The sequence below is a fragment of the Rhinoraja longicauda genome, chromosome 9 (genome assembly GCF_053455715.1).
Source record: "Rhinoraja longicauda isolate Sanriku21f chromosome 9, sRhiLon1.1, whole genome shotgun sequence".
In the NCBI taxonomy this organism is placed as follows: Eukaryota; Metazoa; Chordata; class Chondrichthyes; order Rajiformes; family Arhynchobatidae; genus Rhinoraja; species Rhinoraja longicauda.
In genome coordinates, this window is record NC_135961.1 from 1,359,796 (window position 1) to 1,382,972 (window position 23,177).

At 45.0% G+C, this 23,177-nt stretch overlaps 1 protein-coding gene across 3 annotated transcripts in view; it reads right to left on the reverse strand.

Annotated features, from left to right (window-relative positions):
- Window positions 1–22,831, reverse strand: part of LOC144596432 (uncharacterized) — a 48,016-nt gene extending 25,185 nt beyond the window's left edge. The window contains exons 1-6 of one of the 3 annotated variants that reach the window (XM_078404667.1): window positions 22,047–22,831; window positions 21,314–21,409; window positions 18,751–18,927; window positions 16,828–16,981; window positions 15,349–15,855; window positions 14,324–14,389 (exon numbers count right to left, since the gene is read on the reverse strand). In XM_078404667.1, the coding sequence (XP_078260793.1) occupies window positions 14,324–14,389; window positions 15,349–15,855; window positions 16,828–16,981; window positions 18,751–18,927; window positions 21,314–21,409; window positions 22,047–22,367 (1,321 nt within the window). In that variant the 5' untranslated portion in view covers window positions 22,368–22,831. The remainder of the gene's footprint in view (window positions 1–14,323; window positions 14,390–15,348; window positions 15,856–16,827; window positions 16,982–18,750; window positions 18,928–21,313; window positions 21,410–22,046) is intronic. The other 2 variants (XM_078404669.1, XM_078404668.1) reach the window with 2 other exon arrangements.
- Between the last annotated feature and the right edge of the window lie 346 nt (window positions 22,832–23,177).

Sequence of the window (23,177 nt, forward strand, 5' to 3'; positions counted from 1 at the left end):
GAAACACAGAGAATAGAAACATAGAGAATAGAAACACAGAGAATAGAAACACAAAGAATAGAAACACAGAGAATAGAAACATAGGAATAGAAACACAGAGAATAGAAACACAGAGAATAGAAACACAGAGAATAGAAACATTGAGAATAGAAACAGAGAATAGAAACACAGAGAATAGAAACACAGAGAATAGAAACACAGAGAATAGAAACACAGAGAATAGAAACACAGAGAATAGAAACATTGAGAATAGAAACAGAGAATAGAAACACAGAGAATAGAAACACAGAGAATAGAAACACAGAGAATAGAAACACAGAGAATATAAACACAGAGAATACAAACACAGAGAATAGAAACACAGCAACATAGAGAATAGAAACAGAGAGAATAAAAACAGGAATAGAAACACAGAGAATAGAATCACAGAGAATAGAAACACAGAGAATAGAAACAGAGAAACATAGAGAATAGAAACACAGAGAATAGAAACACAGGGAATAGAAACGCAGAGAATAGATACACAGAGAATAGAAACACAGAGAATAGAAACACAGAGAATAGAAACACAGAATAGAAACAGGGAAATATAGAGAATAGAAACAGAGAGAATAGAAACAGAGAGAATAAAAACATAGGAATAGAAACACAGAGAGTAGAAACACAGAGAATACAAACAGAAAATCGAAACACAGCGAATAGAAACACAGGGAATAGAAACACAGAGAATAGAAACATAGAGAATAGAAACACAGATAATAGAAACACAGAGAATAGAAACACAGAGAATAGAAACACAGAGAATAGAAACACAGAGAATAGAAACACAAAGAATAGAAACACAGAGAATAGAAACATAGGAATAGAAACAGAGAATAGAAACAGAGAAACATAGAGAATAGAAACACAGAGAATAGAAACACAGAGAATAGAAACATAGGAATAGAAACACAGAAAATAGAAACACAAAGAATAGAAACACAGAATAGAAACACAGAGAATAGAAACACAGAGAATAGAAACACATTGAATAGAAACAGAGAATAGAAACAGAGAAACATAGAGAATAGAAACACAGAGAATAGAAACAGAGAATAGAAACACAGAGAATAAAAACATAGGAATAGAAACACAGAGAGTAGAAACACAGAGAATAGAAACAGAAAATCGAAACACAGCGAATAGAAACACAGGGAATAGAAACATAGAGAATAGAAACATAGAGAAGAGAATCATAGAGAATAGAAACACAGAGAATAGAAACACAGAGAATAGAAACATAGAGAATAGAAACACATAGAATAGAAACACAGGGAATAGAAACACAGAGAATAGAAACACAGAGAATAGAAACAGATATAGAGAATAGAAACACAGAGAATAGAAACACAGAATAGAAACAGAGAAACATAGAGAATCGAAACACAGAGAATCGAAACACAGAGAATAGAAACACAGAGAATAAAAACATAGGAATAGAAACACAGAGAGTAGAAACACAGAGAATAGAAACAGAAAATCGAAACACAGCGAATAGAAACACAGGGAATAGAAACACAGAGAATAGAAACATAGAGAATAGAAACACAGAGAATAGAAATACAGAGAATAGAAACACAGAGAATAGAAACACAGAGAATAGAAACACAGAGAATAGAAACAGAGAATAGAAACATAGGAAAAGAAACACAGAAAATAGAAACGCAGAGAATAGAAACACAGAGAATAGAAACACAGAGAATAGGAACACAGAGAATAGGAACACAGAGAATATAAACACAGAGAATAGAAACACAGAATAGAAACACAGAGAATAGAAACACAGAGAATGGAAACAGAAACATAGAGAATAGAAACACAGAGTATAGAAACACAGAATAGAAACACAGGAAATAGAAACACAGAGAATATAAACACAGAGAATATAAACACAGGGAATAGAAACACAGAGAATAGAAACACAGAAAATAGAAACACAGGGAATAGAAACACAGAGAATAGAAACATAGACAATAGAAACAGAGAGAATAGAAACACAGAGGATAGAAACAGAAACATAGAGAATAGAAACAGAAACATAGAGAATAGAAACACAGCGAATAGAAACACAGAGAATAGAAACAGTGAATAGAAACACGGAGAATAGAAACAGAGAATAGAAACATAGGAAAAGAAACACAGAGAATAGAAACACAGTGAATAGAACCACAGAGAACAGAAACAGAGAATAGAAACACAGAGAATAGAAACACAGAGAATAGAAACACATAGAATAGAAACACAGGGAATAGAAACACAGAGAATAGAAACACAGAGAATAGAAACACAGAGAATAGAAACACAGAATAGAAACAGAGAAACATAGAGAATCGAAACACAGAGAATAGAAACACAGAGAATAGAAACACAGAGAATAGAATCACAGAGAATAGAAACACAGAGAATAGAAACAGAGAAACATAGAGAATAGAAACACAGAGAATAGAAACAGAGAAACATAGAGAATAGAAACACAGAGAAAAGAAAGGCAGGGAATAGAAACACAGAGAATAGAAACACAGAGAATAGAAACACAGAAAATAGAAACACAGGGAATAGAAACACAGAGAATAGAAACACAGAAAATAGAAACACAGGGAATAGAAACACAGAGAATAGAAACATAGAGAATAGAAACACAGAGAATAGAAACACAGATAATAGAAACAGAGAGGATAGAAACAGAATCATAGAGAATAGAAACAGAAACATAGAGAATAGAAACAGAAACATAGAGAATAGAAACACAGAGAATAGAAATACAGAGAATAGAAACAGTGAATAGAAACACGGAGAATAGAAACAGAGAATAGAAACATAGGAAAAGAAACACAGAGAATAGAAACACAGTGAATAGAAACACAGAGAACAGAAACAGAGAATAGAAACACAGAGAATAGAAACACAGAGAATAGAAACACATAGAATAGATACACAGGGAATAGAAACACAGAGAATAGAAACACAGAGAATAGAAACACAGAGAATAGAAACAGAAACATAGAGAATAGAAACACAGAGAATAGAAACACAGAATAGAAACAGAGAAACATAGAGAATCGAAACACAGAGAATAGAAACACCGAGAATAGAAACACAGAGAATAGAATCACAGAGAATAGAAACACAGAATAGAAACAGAGAAACATAGAGAATAGAAACACAGAGAATAGAAACAGAGAAACATAGAGAATAGAAACACAGAGAAAAGAAAGACAGGGAATAGAAACACAGAGAATAGAAACACAGAGAATTGAAACACAGAGAATAGAAACACAGAGAATAGAAACACAGACAATAGAAAAACAGAGAATTGAAACACAGAGAATAGAAACACAGAGAATAGAAACAGAAACATAGAGAATAGAAACAGAAACATAGAGAATAGAAACACAGAGAATAGAAACATTGAGAGGAGAAACTGAGAATAGAAACACAGAGAATAGAAAGACAGAGAATAGTAACACAGAGAATAGAAAGACAGAGAATAGAAACACAGACAATAGAAACACAGAGAATAGAAACATAGGGAATAGAAACACAGAATGGAAACAGAGAAATATAGAGAATAGAAACACAGAGAATAGAAACACAGAGAATGGAAACAGAGAATAGAAACAGAATAGAAACATAGGAATAGAAACACAGAGAATAGAAACACAGAGAATAGAAACACAGAGAACAGAAACACAGAGAATAGAAACACAGAGAATAGAAACACAGAGAATAGAAACATAGGGAATAGAAACACAGAATGGAAACAGAGAAATATAGAGAATAGAAACACAGAGAATAGAAACACAGAGAATAGAAACATAGAGAATAGAAACACAGAGAATAGAAACACAGAGAATAGAAACACAGAGAATAGAAACACAGAGAATAGAAACATAGAGAATAGAAACACATAGAATAGAAACACAGAGAATAAAAATACAGAGAATAGAAACACAGTGAATAGAAACACAGAGAACAGAAACATAGAGAATAGAAACAGAGAAACATAGAGAATAGAAACACAGGGAATAGAAACACAGAGAATAGAAACACAGAGAATAGAAACACATAGAATAGAAACACAGGGAATAGAAACACAGAGAATAGAAACACAGAGAATAGAAACACAGAGAATAGAAACATAGAGAATAGAAACACAGAGAATAGAAACACAAAGAATAGAAACACAGAGAATAGAAACATAGGAATAGAAACACAGAGAATAGAAACACAGAGAATAGAAACACAGAGAATAGAAACATTGAGAATAGAAACAGAGAATAGAAACACAGAGAATAGAAACACAGAGAATAGAAACACAGAGAATAGAAACACAGAGAATAGAAACACAGAGAATAGAAACATTGAGAATAGAAACAGAGAATAGAAACACAGAGAATAGAAACACAGAGAATAGAAACACAGAGAATAGAAACACAGAGAATATAAACACAGAGAATACAAACACAGAGAATAGAAACACAGCAACATAGAGAATAGAAACAGAGAGAATAAAAACAGGAATAGAAACACAGAGAATAGAATCACAGAGAATAGAAACACAGAGAATAGAAACAGAGAAACATAGAGAATAGAAACACAGAGAATAGAAACACAGGGAATAGAAACGCAGAGAATAGATACACAGAGAATAGAAACACAGAGAATAGAAACACAGAGAATAGAAACACAGAATAGAAACAGGGAAATATAGAGAATAGAAACAGAGAGAATAGAAACAGAGAGAATAAAAACATAGGAATAGAAACACAGAGAGTAGAAACACAGAGAATACAAACAGAAAATCGAAACACAGCGAATAGAAACACAGGGAATAGAAACACAGAGAATAGAAACATAGAGAATAGAAACACAGATAATAGAAACACAGAGAATAGAAACACAGAGAATAGAAACACAGAGAATAGAAACACAGAGAATAGAAACACAAAGAATAGAAACACAGAGAATAGAAACATAGGAATAGAAACAGAGAATAGAAACAGAGAAACATAGAGAATAGAAACACAGAGAATAGAAACACAGAGAATAGAAACATAGGAATAGAAACACAGAAAATAGAAACACAAAGAATAGAAACACAGAATAGAAACACAGAGAATAGAAACACAGAGAATAGAAACACATTGAATAGAAACAGAGAATAGAAACAGAGAAACATAGAGAATAGAAACACAGAGAATAGAAACAGAGAATAGAAACACAGAGAATAAAAACATAGGAATAGAAACACAGAGAGTAGAAACACAGAGAATAGAAACAGAAAATCGAAACACAGCGAATAGAAACACAGGGAATAGAAACATAGAGAATAGAAACATAGAGAAGAGAATCATAGAGAATAGAAACACAGAGAATAGAAACACAGAGAATAGAAACATAGAGAATAGAAACACATAGAATAGAAACACAGGGAATAGAAACACAGAGAATAGAAACACAGAGAATAGAAACAGATATAGAGAATAGAAACACAGAGAATAGAAACACAGAATAGAAACAGAGAAACATAGAGAATCGAAACACAGAGAATCGAAACACAGAGAATAGAAACACAGAGAATAAAAACATAGGAATAGAAACACAGAGAGTAGAAACACAGAGAATAGAAACAGAAAATCGAAACACAGCGAATAGAAACACAGGGAATAGAAACACAGAGAATAGAAACATAGAGAATAGAAACACAGAGAATAGAAATACAGAGAATAGAAACACAGAGAATAGAAACACAGAGAATAGAAACACAGAGAATAGAAACAGAGAATAGAAACATAGGAAAAGAAACACAGAAAATAGAAACGCAGAGAATAGAAACACAGAGAATAGAAACACAGAGAATAGGAACACAGAGAATAGGAACACAGAGAATATAAACACAGAGAATAGAAACACAGAATAGAAACACAGAGAATAGAAACACAGAGAATGGAAACAGAAACATAGAGAATAGAAACACAGAGTATAGAAACACAGAATAGAAACACAGGAAATAGAAACACAGAGAATATAAACACAGAGAATATAAACACAGGGAATAGAAACACAGAGAATAGAAACACAGAAAATAGAAACACAGGGAATAGAAACACAGAGAATAGAAACATAGACAATAGAAACAGAGAGAATAGAAACACAGAGGATAGAAACAGAAACATAGAGAATAGAAACAGAAACATAGAGAATAGAAACACAGCGAATAGAAACACAGAGAATAGAAACAGTGAATAGAAACACGGAGAATAGAAACAGAGAATAGAAACATAGGAAAAGAAACACAGAGAATAGAAACACAGTGAATAGAACCACAGAGAACAGAAACAGAGAATAGAAACACAGAGAATAGAAACACAGAGAATAGAAACACATAGAATAGAAACACAGGGAATAGAAACACAGAGAATAGAAACACAGAGAATAGAAACACAGAGAATAGAAACACAGAATAGAAACAGAGAAACATAGAGAATCGAAACACAGAGAATAGAAACACAGAGAATAGAAACACAGAGAATAGAATCACAGAGAATAGAAACACAGAGAATAGAAACAGAGAAACATAGAGAATAGAAACACAGAGAATAGAAACAGAGAAACATAGAGAATAGAAACACAGAGAAAAGAAAGGCAGGGAATAGAAACACAGAGAATAGAAACACAGAGAATAGAAACACAGAAAATAGAAACACAGGGAATAGAAACACAGAGAATAGAAACACAGAAAATAGAAACACAGGGAATAGAAACACAGAGAATAGAAACATAGAGAATAGAAACACAGAGAATAGAAACACAGATAATAGAAACAGAGAGGATAGAAACAGAATCATAGAGAATAGAAACAGAAACATAGAGAATAGAAACAGAAACATAGAGAATAGAAACACAGAGAATAGAAATACAGAGAATAGAAACAGTGAATAGAAACACGGAGAATAGAAACAGAGAATAGAAACATAGGAAAAGAAACACAGAGAATAGAAACACAGTGAATAGAAACACAGAGAACAGAAACAGAGAATAGAAACACAGAGAATAGAAACACAGAGAATAGAAACACATAGAATAGATACACAGGGAATAGAAACACAGAGAATAGAAACACAGAGAATAGAAACACAGAGAATAGAAACAGAAACATAGAGAATAGAAACACAGAGAATAGAAACACAGAATAGAAACAGAGAAACATAGAGAATCGAAACACAGAGAATAGAAACACCGAGAATAGAAACACAGAGAATAGAATCACAGAGAATAGAAACACAGAATAGAAACAGAGAAACATAGAGAATAGAAACACAGAGAATAGAAACAGAGAAACATAGAGAATAGAAACACAGAGAAAAGAAAGACAGGGAATAGAAACACAGAGAATAGAAACACAGAGAATTGAAACACAGAGAATAGAAACACAGAGAATAGAAACACAGACAATAGAAAAACAGAGAATTGAAACACAGAGAATAGAAACACAGAGAATAGAAACAGAAACATAGAGAATAGAAACAGAAACATAGAGAATAGAAACACAGAGAATAGAAACATTGAGAGGAGAAACAGAGAATAGAAACACAGAGAATAGAAAGACAGAGAATAGTAACACAGAGAATAGAAAGACAGAGAATAGAAACACAGACAATAGAAACACAGAGAATAGAAACATAGGGAATAGAAACACAGAATGGAAACAGAGAAATATAGAGAATAGAAACACAGAGAATAGAAACACAGAGAATGGAAACAGAGAATAGAAACAGAATAGAAACATAGGAATAGAAACACAGAGAATAGAAACACAGAGAATAGAAACACAGAGAACAGAAACACAGAGAATAGAAACACAGAGAATAGAAACACAGAGAATAGAAACATAGGGAATAGAAACACAGAATGGAAACAGAGAAATATAGAGAATAGAAACACAGAGAATAGAAACACAGAGAATAGAAACATAGAGAATAGAAACACAGAGAATAGAAACACAGAGAATAGAAACACAGAGAATAGAAACACAGAGAATAGAAACATAGAGAATAGAAACACATAGAATAGAAACACAGAGAATAAAAATACAGAGAATAGAAACACAGTGAATAGAAACACAGAGAACAGAAACATAGAGAATAGAAACAGAGAAACATAGAGAATAGAAACACAGATAATAGAAACAAAGAGAATAGAAACACAGAGAATAGAAACACAAATAGAAACACAGAGAATAGAAACACAGTGAATAGAAACACAGATAATAGAAACAAAGAGAATAGAAACACAGAGAATAGAAACACAAATAGAAACACAGAGAATAGAAACACAGTGAATAGAAACACAGAGAATAGAAACAGAGAATAGAAACAGAGAATAGAAACATAGGAATAGAAACACAGAGAATAGAAACACAGAGAATAGAAACACAGAGAATAGAAACACAGAATAGAAACACAGAGAATAGAAACACAAATAGAAACACAGAGAATAGAAACACAGTGAATAGAAACACAGAGAATAGAAACAGAGAATAGAAACAGAGAATAGAAACATAGGAATAGAAACACAGAGAATAGAAACACAGAGAATAGAAACACAGAGAATAGAAACACTGAGAATAGAAACACAGAGAATAGAAACAGAGAATAGAAACACAGAATAGAAACAGAGAAATATAGAGAATAGAAACACATAAAATAGAAACACAGAGAATAGAAACAGAGAATAGAAACATAGAGAATAGAAACACAGAATAGAAACAGAGAAACATAGAGAATAGAAACACATAGAATAGAAACACAGCGAATAGAAACACAGAGAATAGAAACATTGAGAATAGAAACACAGAATAGAAACAGAGAAACATAGAGAATAGAAACACATAGAATAGAAACACAGAGAATAGAAACAGTGAATAGAAACACAGAGAATAGAAATACAAATAGAAACACAGAGAATAGAAACAGATAATAGAAACATTGAGAATAGAAGCACATAGAATAGAAACACAGAGGATAAAAACAGAGAATAGAAACACAGAGAATAGAAACAGAGAATAGAAACAGAGAAACATAGAGAATAGAAACACATAGAATAGAAACACAGAGAATAGAAACAGAGAATAGAAATAGAGAATAGAAACAGAGAATAGAAACACAGGAATAGAAACACAGAGAATAGAAACACAGAGAATAGAAACAGAGAATAGAAACATAGGAATAGAAACACAGAGAATAGAAACACAGAGATAGAAACATGGAGAATAGAAACACAGAGAATAGAGACACAGAGAATAGAGACACAGAGAATAGAAACACTGAGAATAGAAACACAGAGAATAGAAACATAGAGAATAGAAACACAGAATAGAAACAGAGAAACATAGAGAATAGAAACACATAGAATAGAAACACAGAGAATAGAAACACAGAGAATAGAAACATAGAGAATAGAAACACAGAATAGGAACAGAGAAACATAGAGAATAGAAATACATAGAATAGAAACACAGAATAGAAACACAGAGAATAGAAACATAGAGAATAGAAACACAGAATAGAAACAGAGAACCATAGAGAATAGAAACACATAGAATAGAAACACAGAATAGAAACACAGAGAATAGAAACATAGAGAATAGAAACACAGAATAGAAACAGAGAAACATAGAGAATAGAAACACATAGAATAGAAACATAGAGAATAGAAACAGAGAAACATAGAGAATAGAAACACATAGAATAGAAACACAGAGAATAGAAACACAGAGAATAGAAACACAGAGAATAGAAACACAGTGAATAGAAACACAAATAGAAACATAGAGAATAGAAACAGAGAATAAAAACACAGTCAATAGAAACACAGAGAATAGAAACAGAGAATAGAAACAGAGAAACATTGAGAATAGAAGCACATAGAATAGAAACACAGAGGATAAAACAGAGAATAGAAACACAGTGAATAGAAACACAGAGAATAGAAACAGAGAATAGAAACAGAGAAACATAGAGAATAGAAACACATAGAATAGAAACACAGAGAATAGAAACAGAGAATAGAAATAGAGAATAGAAACAGAGAATAGAAACAGAGGAATAGAAACACAGAGAATAGAAACACAGAGAATAGAATCACAGAGAATAGAAACACAGAGATTAGAAACACAGAGAATAGAAACATAGAGAATAGAAACACCGAGAATAGAAACAGAGAAACATAGAGAATAGAAACAGAGAGAATAGAAACAGAGAGAATAGAAACACAGATAATAGAAACACAGAGAATAGAAACAGAGAATAGAAACACAGTGAATAGAAACACAGAGAATATAAACAGAGAATAGAAACAGAGAATAGAAACAGAGAATAGAAACAGAGAATAGAAACATAGGAATAGAAACACAGAGAATAAACAGAGAATAGAAACACAGAGAATAGAAACACAGAGAATAGAAAAATAGGAATAGAGACACAGAGAACAGAAACACAGAGAAACATAGAGAATAGAAACACAGAGAAACATAGAGAATAGAAACAGAGAGAATAGAAACACAGAGAATAGAATCATAGAGAATAGAAACACCGATAATAGAAACAGAGAAACATAGAGAACAGTAACACAGAGAATAGAAACACAGAGAATAAAAACAGAGAAACATAGAGAATAGAAACATAGAGAATAGAAACACAGAGAAACATAGAGAATAGAAACATCGAGAATAGAAACTCAGAGAATAGAAACAGAGAATAAAAACAGAGAAACATAGAGAATAGAAACATATAGAATAGAAACACAGAGAATAGAAACACAGAATAGAAACACAGAGAATAGAAACACAGAGAATAGAAACACAGAGAATAGAAACACAGAGAATAGAAACTTAGAGAATAGACAATAGACAATAGGTGCAGCAGGAGGCCATTCGATCCTTTGAGCTAGCACCGCCATTCAATATGGTCATGACTGATCATCAACAATCAGTCCCCCTATCCTGCCTTCTCCCCTTACCCCTTGATTCTGTTAGCCCTAAAAGGTATATCTAACTCTCTTGAAAGCATCCAGTGAATTGACCTCCACTGCCTTCTGTGGCAGAGAATTCCACAGATTCATAACTCTCTGGGGGAAAAAGTTTTTCCTCATCTCAGTTCTAAATGGCCTCCCCTTATTGTTAAACTGTGACCCCTGGTTCTGGACTCCCCCAACATCGGAAACATTTTTCCTGCATCTCGCCTGTCCAATCCCTTAATCATTTTTTATGTTTCTATAAGAACCCCTCTCATCCTAAATTCCAGTGAATACAAGCCCAGTCGATCCATTGTTTCATCATATGTCCCTCCATCCCGGGAATTAACCTCGTGAACCTACGCTGCACTCCCTCAATAGCAATAATGTCCTTTCTCAAATTAGGAGACAATACTCCGGGTGCAGTCTCACCGGGACCATGTACAACTGCAGTAGGACCTCCTTGCTCCTAAACTCAAATCCTCTCGCACTGCCTGCTGTACCTGCATGCTTACTTTCAGTGACTGATGTACAAGCACACCCAGGTCTCGTTGCACCTCCCCTTCTCCTAATGTTACACCATTCAGATAATAATCTGCCTTCCTGTTCTTGCCACCAAAGTGGCTAACCTCACATTTATCCACATAATACTGCATCTGCCATGCATCCGCCCACTCACCCAACCTATTCAAGTCACCCTGCAGCCTCATAGCATCCTCCTCGCAGCTCACACGCAGCTGATGTCCTTCCTCAGCTTTGTGTCATCCGCAAACTTGGAGATGTCACATTTAATTCTCTTGTCTAAATCGTTAATATATATTGTAAATAACTGGGGTCCCAACACTGAGCCTTGTGGCACCCCACTAGTCACTGCCTGCCATTCTGAAAAGGACCCGTTGATTCCTACTATTTGCTTCCTGTCTGCCAACCAGTTCTCTATCCATGTCAAGACCCTACCCCTAATACCACATGCTCTAATTTTGCCCACTAATCTCTTGTGTGGCACCTTGTCAAAGGATTTTTGAAAGGCCAGATACACCACATCCACTGGCTCTCCCTTATCCATTCAACTTGTTACATCCTCAAACAATTCCAGAAGATTAGTCAAGCATGATTTCCCCTTCATAAATCCATGCTGACTTTGACCGATCCTGTCACTGCATTCCAAATGCGCTGCTATAACATCTTTAACAATCGACTCAAGCATCTTGCCCACTACAGATGTCAGGCTAACTGGTCTATAATTCCCTGTTTTCTTTCTCCCTCCTTTGTTAAAAATTGGAGTTACATTGGCCACCCTCCAGTCCACAGGAATTGATCCAGAGTCGAGAGAACATTGGAAAATGATCACCAATGGATCACACAGACAGCGACGTTGAGAAGGACCACCTGGTCAGCCTGGGCACGGTGGGCCGAAGGGCCAGGTTCCCCGGCGGGCTGTGTGCCTTTGATTCTCACTCCCCCTCCCTCCCCTGCCATCCCCACCTTGCCCTCCTCCTCCACTGCCCGTGAGACTGCACACTGGCTGAGGCTCACATTCCCCCAGCTGACCACCCAGCGGTGTAAACCTTCACCCCCTTCCCTCCATCACACCCTCCCCTGGGCCTCTACTATCTCCCCCCCCCCCTCCCCACCCCCACCCTCTGCTTCTCTCCTCCTCCCCGGTGTGGGACGAATAAATGAACATATATTATTATTATTGTTACTTCACAATCTGCAATTCCTCCAAACTATCTCACATTTTCTGTTCTTAACTCTGGCCTTTGTTCCAACCAAGTGCTGGAGTAACTCAGCGGGACAGACAGCATCTCTGGAGAGATGGAAACGGAAACATAGAAACATGGAAAAATAGGTGCAGGAGGAGGCCATTTGGCCCTTCGATCCAGCACTGCCATTCATTGTGATCATGGCTGATCATCCACAATCAGTAACCTGTGCCTGCCTTCTCCCCATATCCCTTGATTCCACTAGCCCCTAGAGCTCTATCTAACTCTCTCTTAAATTCATCCAGTGAATTGGCCTCCACTGCCTTCTGTGGCAGAGAATTCCACAAATTCACAAATCTGGGTGAAAAAGTGTCTTCTCACCTCAGTTTTAAATGGCCTCCCCTTTATCCTTAGACTGTGGCCCCTGGTTCTGGACTCCCCCAACATTGGGAACATTTTTCCTGCATCTAGCTTGTCCAGTCCTTTTATAATTTTATACGTCTCTGTAAGACCCCCTCTCATCCTTCTAAACTCCAGTGAATACAAGCCCAGTCTTTCCAATATTTCCTCATATGACAGTCCCGCCATCCCGGGGAGTAATCTTGTGAACCTACGCTGCACTGCCTCAATAGCAAGGATGTCCTTCCTCAAATTAGGAGACCAAAACTGCACACAATACTCCAGGTACAGTCTCACTAGGGCCCTGTACAACTGCAGAAGGACCTCTTTACTCCTGTACTCAAATCCTCTCGTTTTGAAGGCCAACATGCCATTGGCTTTCTTCACTGCCTGCTGTACCTGCACGCCAACCTTCACTGCCTGCTGTACCTGCACGCCAACCTTCACTGCCTGCTGTACCTGCACGCCAACCTTCACTGCCTGCTGTATCTGCACGCCAACTTTCAGTGACTGGTGTACAAAGACACCCAGGTCAAGTTGTACTTCCCTTTTTCCCAATCTGACACCATTGAGATAATAATTTGCCTCCTTGTTTTTGCCGCCAAAGTGGACAACCCCACATTTATCTGTATTATACTTCATCTGCCACGCATCTGCCCACTCACTCAACCTGTCCAAGTCACCCTGCAACCTCCTAACATCCTCTTCGCAGTTATCACTGCCACCCAGCTTTGTGTCATCTGCAAACTTGCTAGTGTTACTTCTAATTCCATCATCCAAATCATTAAGATATATTGTAAACAGTTGCGGCCCCAACACCGAGCCTTGCGGCACTCCACTCGCCACTGCCTGCCATTCTGGCAGGGACCTGTTAATGTAACATACAGGAATATGTGACGTTTCAGGTCGAGATTCTCATCAGTGCGGGAGAAAGGGACTCGACCTGAAAAGCCACCTGTCCATGTTCTCCAGAGATGCTGTCTGTCCTGAGTTACTCCAGCACTCCGTGTCTTTTTGTGTATTAACCAGCATCAGCAGATTCTTGTTTCTACTGAAAGACGGCCATACATTGGTACCAAATAGCCCCACGACCCCAGGCCATGACCCTGCCCCGTGGGGCAGTGAGATGTGACCCTGGGGGAGGGCATTGTCCCTCTGATACTCACTCTGCAGCAGCTGCTCTCTGGTGACCATCTCCACAGAGGGTCCGGGCAGAGGGGAGGATGGGGCAGCTGTGGGAGAGAGGAGGGGGCAATGTCACACCGGGGAAAGGGTCGGGGTACAGGGGGCAAAGGGAGAGAGGAGCGGGCAATGTCACACCGAGGTAAGGGGGATGGGTCGGGGTACAGGGGCAAAGGGCAGCTGTGGGGGAGAGGAGCGGGCAATGTCACACCGGGGAAAGGTGGGTGGGTCGGGGTACAGGGGGCAAAGGGCAGCTGTGGTAGAGAGGAGCGGGCAATGTCACACCGGGGAAAGGTGGGTGGGTCGGGGTACAGGGGGCAAAGGGAGAGAGGAGCGGGCAATGTCACACCGAGGAAAGGGGGATGGGTCGGGGCAGAGGGGGCAAAGGGCAGCTGTGGTAGAGAGGAGCGGGCAATGTCACACCGAGGTAAGGGGGATGGGTCGGGGTACAGGGGGCAAAGGGCAGCTGTGGGGGAGAGGAGCGGGCAATGTCACACCGGGGAAAGGGGGATGGGTCGGGGTACAGGGGGCAAAGGGCAGCTGTGTCCGAGGGAAGGGGTCACCATCAGACTGGGGAGTGGGGTCAAGGGTGGGGTGTAAGAGTTCAAAGATGCAGTTCGGAAACAGGCCCTTCGGCCCACCGGGTCTGTGCCGCCCAGCGATCCCCGCACATTAACACTATCCTACACGCACTAGGGACAATTTTCACATTTACCAAGCCAATTAACCTACAAACCTGCACGTCTTTGGAGTGTGGGTGGAAACCGAAGATCTCGGAGAAAACCCACGCAGGTCACGGGGAGAACGTACAAACTCCGTACAGACAGCACCCGTAGTGGGGATGGAACCCGGGTCTCCGGCGCTGCATTCGCTGTAAGGCAGCAACTCTACCGCTGCTCCACTGTGCCGAGAAGGGGTGGGGGAGGGGGGGATGGGGTGGGGGAGGGGGGGGATGGATGGGGACAAGGGAAGGGGACAGGGAGTGGGGTGGGGGAGGCGTGCTCCATACCTGTACCGGGGGTGGGGTCCATGTGCCCGCTCAGTGTCTCTGCTTCCCCGGCAGTACGCACTCTGGCTACCGGATGGAAAATGTCAGATACGCGTGCATTGTCCACACCCAGCGTCTGATTATCCAGCCCAGCCGTCTGACCATCGGGTCCAGCCACCTGACTATCCGGTCCAGCCGTCTGATTATCCGGCCCAGCCGTCTGACTATCCGGTCCAGCCATCTGACCATCCGGTCCAGCCGTCTGATTATCCGGTCCAGCCGTCTGACTATCGGGTCCAGCCGTCTGACCATCCGGTCCAGCTGTCTGACCATCCGGTCCAGCCGTCTGATTATCCGGCCCAGCCGTCTGACCATCGGGTCCAGCCATCTGACCATCGGGTCCAGCCATCTGACCATCCGGTCCAGCCGTCTGAGTGTCTGTTCTTGGCGTCTGGCCGTTTGGTCCAGGTACCTGACCGTCTAGTCTCGGCATCTGACCGTCCAAATCGTGCGTCTGGTCGGCCTGATCTGTGCAGACATCACATCATCATCAGCTCCGGCACCACGCACAGACCCCCGCCCGACACAGAGAGGGGTCAGGTAGGGGGCAAGGGGCAGCAGAGACAGGAATCACGGAGGTCAGTAGAAATAGGCAGGGGTCGGCAGACACAGGCAGGTCAGCAGATACAGACAGCAGACAGAGAGCAGACAGCTCGGGGTGAGGGTGAGCAGACAGTGGGGGTGGGGGTGAGCAGACAGTGGGGGTGGGGTGAGCAGACAGTGGGGGTGGGGTGGGGTGAGCAGACAGTGGGGGTGGGGTGAGCAGACAGTGGGGGTGAACAGACAGTGGGGGTGAGCAGACAGTGGGGGTGAGCAGACAGTGGGGGTGAGGGTGGGGTGAGCAGACAGTGGGGGTGAGCAGACAGTGGGGGTGGGGGTGGGGTGAGCAGACAGTAGGGGTGGGGGTGAGCAGACAGTGGGGGTGGGGTGGGGGTGAGGGTGGGGTGAGCAGACAGTGGGGGTGGGGGTGGGGTGAGCAGACAGTGGGGGTGGGGGTGGGGTGAGCAGACAGTGGGGGTGGGGTGAGCAGACAGTGGGGGTGGGGTGGGGTGAGCAGACAGTGGGGATGGGGGTGGGGTGAGCAGACAGTGGGGGTGGGGTGGGGGTGGGGGTGGGGGTGGGGTGAGCAGACAGTGGGGGTGGGGTGGGGTGAGCAGACAGTGGGGGTGGGGGTGGGGTGAGCAGACAGTGGGGTGGGGGTGGGGTGGGGGTGGGGTGAGCAGACAGTGGGGGTGGGGTGGGGTGAGCAGACAGTGGGGGTGGGGGTGGGGTGAGCAGACAGTGGGGGTGGGGGTGGGGTGAGCAGACAGTGGGGGTGGGGTGAGCAGACAGTGGGGGTGGGGTGGGGGTGGGGTGGGGTGAGCAGACAGTGGGGGTGGGGTGGGGGTGGGGGTGGGGTGAGCCGACAGTGGGGTGGGGGTGGGGTGAGCTGGGACTGACCTGCTGCATGTGTGCTGTTCCCACACAGCTGGGCCTGCAGCTGTTGGGCTGCGGTGGTCACCGCTTGCTGCAGGCTGGTCAGGGCGGTGCAGATGTCTGTCTGGCCAGTGGGTAGGAGCAGCCCGTCTGGGCACGGCTCCAGTCTCTGCCAGCCCTGTGGAGAGAGCAGCACCATGTGTCAGTGTGTGTGGGGGGGGGGGTCGGGTCACGGATTGGTGTCCTGAGTGGAGGTCAGGGACATTGGGGTAGAGTCACAGAGTGATACAGTGTGGAAACAGGCCCTTCATAGAGTCATAGAGTGATACAGTGTGGAAACAGGCCCTTCGGCCCAACTTGCCCACACTGGCCAACAATGTCCCAGCTACCCTAGTCCTATTTGCCAGCGCTTGGTCTATAACCCTCCAAACCTGTCCTATCCATGTACCTGTCCAACTGTTTCTTAAACGATGGGATCGTCCCAGCCTCAACTACCTCCTCTGGCATCTTGTTCCATACACCCACCTCCCTCTGTGTGAAAAAGTTACCCCTCAGATTCCTATTAAACCTTTTTCCCTTCACCTTGAACCTGTGTCCTCTTGTCCTCGATTCCCCTACTCTGGGTAAAAGACTCTGTGCATCTACTCGATCTATTCCTCTCATGATTTTGTACACCTCTATAAGATCTCCCCTCATCCTCCTGTGCTCCATGGAATAGAGACCCAGCCTACTCAACCTCTCCCTGAAGCTCACACCGTCTAGTCCTGGCAACTTCCTCGTAAATCTTTTCTGAACTCCCGATGTTGCGGTCTGCAGGGCCCACGGCCGAAGCCTCCGAGATGGTAAGTCCAGGCCCTGCGACCAGAGTCTTCAAGGTCGATCCCAGCTGGAGGCCGCCGACTCCACGGTGTTAGGCCGTAGCGCGAACGGAGATACGACACGGTAAAGGTCGCATCTCCGTTAAGGAGGAGATTGGAAAAAAAGGTTTCCCCCCCCCCCCCACATATACAGAGCTAAAAATAAATCAAAACATACATTTAAACGGTAACAATAGACAAAGACAGAAAAAAGACATAGGAGCAAAGAGGTCCTTCTGCAGTTGTACAGGGTCCTAGTGAGACCGCACCTGGAGTACTGTGTGCAGTTTTGGTCTCCTAATTTGAGGAAGGATATTCTTGCTATTGAGGGCGTGCAGCGTAGGTTCACTAGGTTAATTTCCGGAATGGCGGGACTGTCGTATGTTGAAAGACTGGAGCGACGAGGCTTGTATACACTGGAACTTAGAAGGATGAGAGGGGATCTTATCGAAACATATAAGATTATTAAGGGGTTGGACACGTTAGAGGCAGGAAACATGTTCCCGATGTTGGGGGGGTCCAGAACAAGGGGCCACAGTTTAAGAATAAGGGGTAGGCCATTTAGAACAGAGATGAGGAAAAACTTTTTCAGTCAGAAAGTTGTAAATCTGTGGAATTCTCTGCATTCAAGAGAGAGCTAGATAGAGCTCTTAATGATACGGAGTCAGGGGGTATGGAGACCAATTCTCTGAATGCATTCAAGAGAGAGCTAGATAGAGCTCTTAAGGATAGTGGAGTCAGGGGGTATGGGGGGAAGGCAGGAACGGGGTACTGATTGAGAATGATCAGCCATGATCACATGGAATGGCGGTGCTGGCTCGAAGGGCCGAATGGTCTACTCCTGCACCTATTGTCTATTGTCAGTCTTTCCAATCTTTCCTCATATGACAGTCCCACCATTCCGGGGATTAACCTGGTGAACCTACGCTGCACTGCCTCAATAGCAAGGATGTCCTTCCTCAAATCTGGAGACCAAAACTGTCTCACCAGGGCCCTGTACAACTGCAGAAGGACCTCTTTGCTCGGGTTTGGCGGGTCAGTGGTGGCAGGTCAGGGGTCGGGGAGTGTGGGGTCAGAGTGGGTGACCTACCTGCTGCAGTGCGGCCCCATCCTGGGACAGCAGGGCCCTGAGCTCCATCCGCCTCTCCTGCAGCCTGGCCCGACGCTGCTCCATGAGCTCCCCCTCCTCCGCCACCGCTCCGTCCAACCGCCGGCCCACCTCCCTCAGCGTCCGGCACAGCTCCACCCGCGCACGCCACACCGACTCCTGGGCACAGCAAGGGCAGCCTGTCACCCCGAGATCACCAGAGACCCCCCAGAGCCCTCCGCCACTCACCCACCCTCCACCCCACGCACACACCCACCCCTCACCCACCCTGCACCCCACTCCTCACCCACCCACCCCTCACCCACCCACCCTCCACCCCACCCACCCTCCACCCCACCCACCCACCCCTCACCCACCCACCCACCCCTCACCCACCCACCCCTCACCCACCCACCCACCCCTCACCCACCCACCCTCTGTAGGATCAAGAAGGGCATGGATACAGTGAATGTTCAGGTGTGCAGGGTCCACAAGGGCATGGATACAGTGACCGCTCAGGTGTGCAGGGTCCACAAGGGCTCAGGTGTGCAGGGTCCACAAGGGCTCAGGTGTGCAGGGTCCACAAGGGCTCAGGTGTGCAGGGTCCACAAGGGCTCAGGTGTGCAGGGTCCACAAGGGCTCAGGTGTGCAGGGTCCACAAGGGCATGGATACAGTGACTGCTCAGGTGTGCAGGGTCCACAAGGGCATGGACCGCTCAGGTGTGCAGGGTCCACAAGGGCATGGACCGCTCAGGTGTGCAGGGTCCACAAGGGCATGGACCGCTCAGGTGTGCAGGGTCCACAAGGGCATGGATACAGTGACCGCTCAGGTGTGCAGGGTCCACAAGGGCTCAGGTGTGCAGGGTCCACAAGGGCTCAGGTGTGCAGGGTCCACAAGGGCATGGACCGCTCAGGTGTGCAGGGTCCACAAGGGCATGGATACAGTGACCGCTCAGTCTTTCAGGTGAGTGGCTTCCCTCCTCTATTCAACAAGTGCTGCAGGAAAAAGCCAGCAAACCCATCATCTGTGGTTGGAAAGTTTCTAGAGTATTCTAAGGGATAAATCTACACCGATCAGCCAAAACATTATGACCCGATGAGCCAAAACATTATGCCCACCTGCCTAATATGCTGTTGGTCCTCCGTGTGCAGCCCCATACGCAGCAGGGAGTGATGCACTGTGTATTGTGACACATTCCTCCCGTGACCACCATTAACATTTTCTGTGACTTGTGCCATAGTCGACCTTCTGTCGTCTGGCCATAACAATTTGGCCCTTGTCAAAGTCGCTCAGGTCTTTACTCCTGCCCATTTCTCCTGCATCCAACACATCAACTTCAAGAACTGACTATTCACTTGCTGCCTAATATATGCCACCCCTTGACAGGTGCCATTGTAACAAGATAATCAATGTTATTCACTTCGCCTGTCAGTGATCATAATGTTTTGGCTGATCGGTCTACATGCATTTAGATGGACAAGGGCTGATCAGGAATAGTCAGCATGGTTTTGTACAGGGGAGGTCGTGTCTCACAAACCGGATTGAGTTTTTTGAAGACATAGGGACCTAGAAAATAGGGGCAGGAGGAGGCCATTTGGCCCTTCGAGCCAGCACTGCCATTCATTGTGATCATGGCTGATCGCCGAGCCTGCGCTTGGTATGAATTGAATTGCAAGTTTGCAGATGATAGAAAAGTTAGTGGTTTTACAGACAGTGAAGATGGTTGTGAAAGATTGCAGCAGGATCTGGATCGATTGGCCAGGTGGGCGGAGGAATGGTTGATGGAATTTAATGGAATTTAATGCAGAGAAGCGTGAGGTGTTGCAGTTTGGGAAGTCTAACAAGGGCAGGACCTACACAGTGAATGGTAGGCCTCTGACTAGTACTGAGCAGTAATCAGGGTGGTCAGGAAGGCTTTCTGCACATTGGCCTTCATCAGTCAGAGTATTGAGTGTAGAAGTTGGGAGGTCAAGCTACAATTATATAGGACGTTAGTGAGGCCGCATTTACAATATTATGTTCAGTTTCGATCACCATTTTATCAGAGAGATGTTGTCAAGCTTAAAAGGGTTCAGAGAAGATTTACGAGGATGTTGCCAGGGACTAGAGGGTGTGAGCTACAGGGAGAGGTTGAGTAGGCTGGGTCTCTATTCCATGGAGCGCAGGAGGATGAGGGGAGATCTTATAGAGGTGTACAAAATCATGAGGGGAATAGATTGGGTAGATGCACAGAGTCTCTTGCCTAGAGTTGAGATCCAGATGACATAGGTTTAAGGTGAGGGGGAAAGATTGAGGCATAATGCTTTAATGCTGCCTGAGGAGGTAGTTGAGGCAGGGACTATCGCTACGTTTAAGACAGGTACATGGACTGGAAAGGTTTAGAGGGACATGGGGCAAATGCAGGCAGGTGGGACCGGTGTAGATGGGCCATGTTTGTCAGTGTGGGCAAGTTGGGGGGAAGGGTCTGTATCACTCTGACTCTCACCCCCCACCCTTGCCTGTCCCTCCCTCTCCCCCTCCCCCCAGCTGCCCCCCTCTCTCCCTCTGTCGGTGGGCAGGGCTCACCTGTAGGGAGTCGGCCCTCTCCGCCAACACAGCCTCGGCCTCCCACGTCGCTCTCAGCTGCGACTCCACCCGCTGCAGCTCCAGGTGTACCCGGCCCTGGTACAGCGACAGACCATCAGCCCAGGGGGTACAGGGGGTTGGCACCAGCGGTGGGTACGGGGGGTTGGCACGAGGGGTGGGTACGGGGGTTGGTACGAGGGGTGGGTACGGGGGGTTGGCACGAGGGGTGGGTACGGGGGGTTGGCACGAGGGGTGGGTACGGGGGGTTGGCACGAGGGGTGGGTACGGGGGGTTGGCAAGAGCGGTGGGTACGGGGGGGTTGGCAAGAGCGGTTGGTACAGGGGGTTGGCACCAGCGGTGGGTACATTGGTACAGGGGGTGGGTGCAGGGGTACAGGGGTGGGTACAGGGGGGTGGGTATGGGGGTACACGGGGTAGGTACAGGGGGTGGGTACAGGGGGTGGTTACAGGGGGTGGGTGCAGGGGTACAGGGGGTGGGTACAGGGGTACAGGGATACAGGGGGTGGGTACAGGGGGTGGGTACAGGCGTACAGGGGGTGGGTACAGGGGGTGGGTACAGGGGTACAGGGGGTGGGTACAGGGGGTGGGTACAGGGGTACAGGGGGAGGGTACAGGGGGACAGGGGGTGGGTACAGGGGGTGGGTACAGGGGTACAGGGGGTGGGTACAGGGGTACAGGGGGTGGGTGCAGTGTTACAGGAGTGGGTGCGTTACCCGAGTCTCTTCGTCTTCGATGGAGCAGAGGTGATCGGTCAGTGCCGTGCTGCCCTGCGGCTGTGACCCGGGCAGGGGGCAGAGGTCAGCCTTGCCCCGCTCAGTCTGCAGCCTCTCACAGAGGAGGTTGAGGGTCACACTCTTGGACAGCTGCGGCCGCTCGGGGTAGTGGTGACGGCAGAGTGGGCAGCTGGGGCAGGTCTGCCGTCCCCAGTGGTCCTTCAGGCATGTCGAGCAGAAGCTGTGGCCACACGCCGTGGTGACCGGGGAACAGAACGTACTGTGGCAGATGGAGCACTTCAGCTCCTCCAACATGTCCATGATCCCCCTTCACCCGGGCAACGACCCCTCACCCCGGGCACTGACCCTCACCCTGGGCACTGACCCCTCACCCGGGCACTGACCCCTCACCCGGGCACGACCCCTCACCCGGGCAACGACCCCTCACCCGGGCAACGACCCCTCACCCGGGCACGACCCCTCACCCGGGCAACGACCCCTCACCCCGGGCACTGACCCCTCACCCCGGGCACTGACCCCTCACCCCGGGCACTGAACCCTGTCACAGACTCCCTGGGGGGGGGTTGCAACCTGTCCCCGGTCCACTCTGTGCCCACTGACCCGGCCCGGCCCGGCCAGACCCCGCACTATCTCTCGGATGCCCAGGTGGTGTCACTGTTGGCAGCGCCGCTACTGACTGACCCGCAACCCGAGCGCCCTGGGCAGGCCCCACACTGGGTCAATGACCACCCGCTCAGGGTGTGGCCAGGGGGCACCAAGGCCGCCCCCACCCTCCCCTCCCTCCCCTGGATGCCCACCCTCCACCCACAACCTCAGCCTGTGCCCCCCACACGCCGCAAGACTCTCCTCCACTTGCTCGCAGTCCCCGCTCCGCCGCCCGCAATCGAAAGTGAAAGTGAAGCGAGTCGGGAGAGGACTCCCTCCCCCTCTCTCTCTCTCCCCCCTCCCCCCCCCTCACTCTCTCTCCCTCCTCCCTCTCCCTCCCCCCCCCTCTCTCTCTCTCTCTCTCTCTCTCTCTCCCTCCTCCCCCCTCTCTCTCTCTCTCTCTCTCTCTCTCCCTCCCCCCCCCCTCTCTCTCTCTCTCTCTCCCTCCCTCCATCTCTCCCTCCC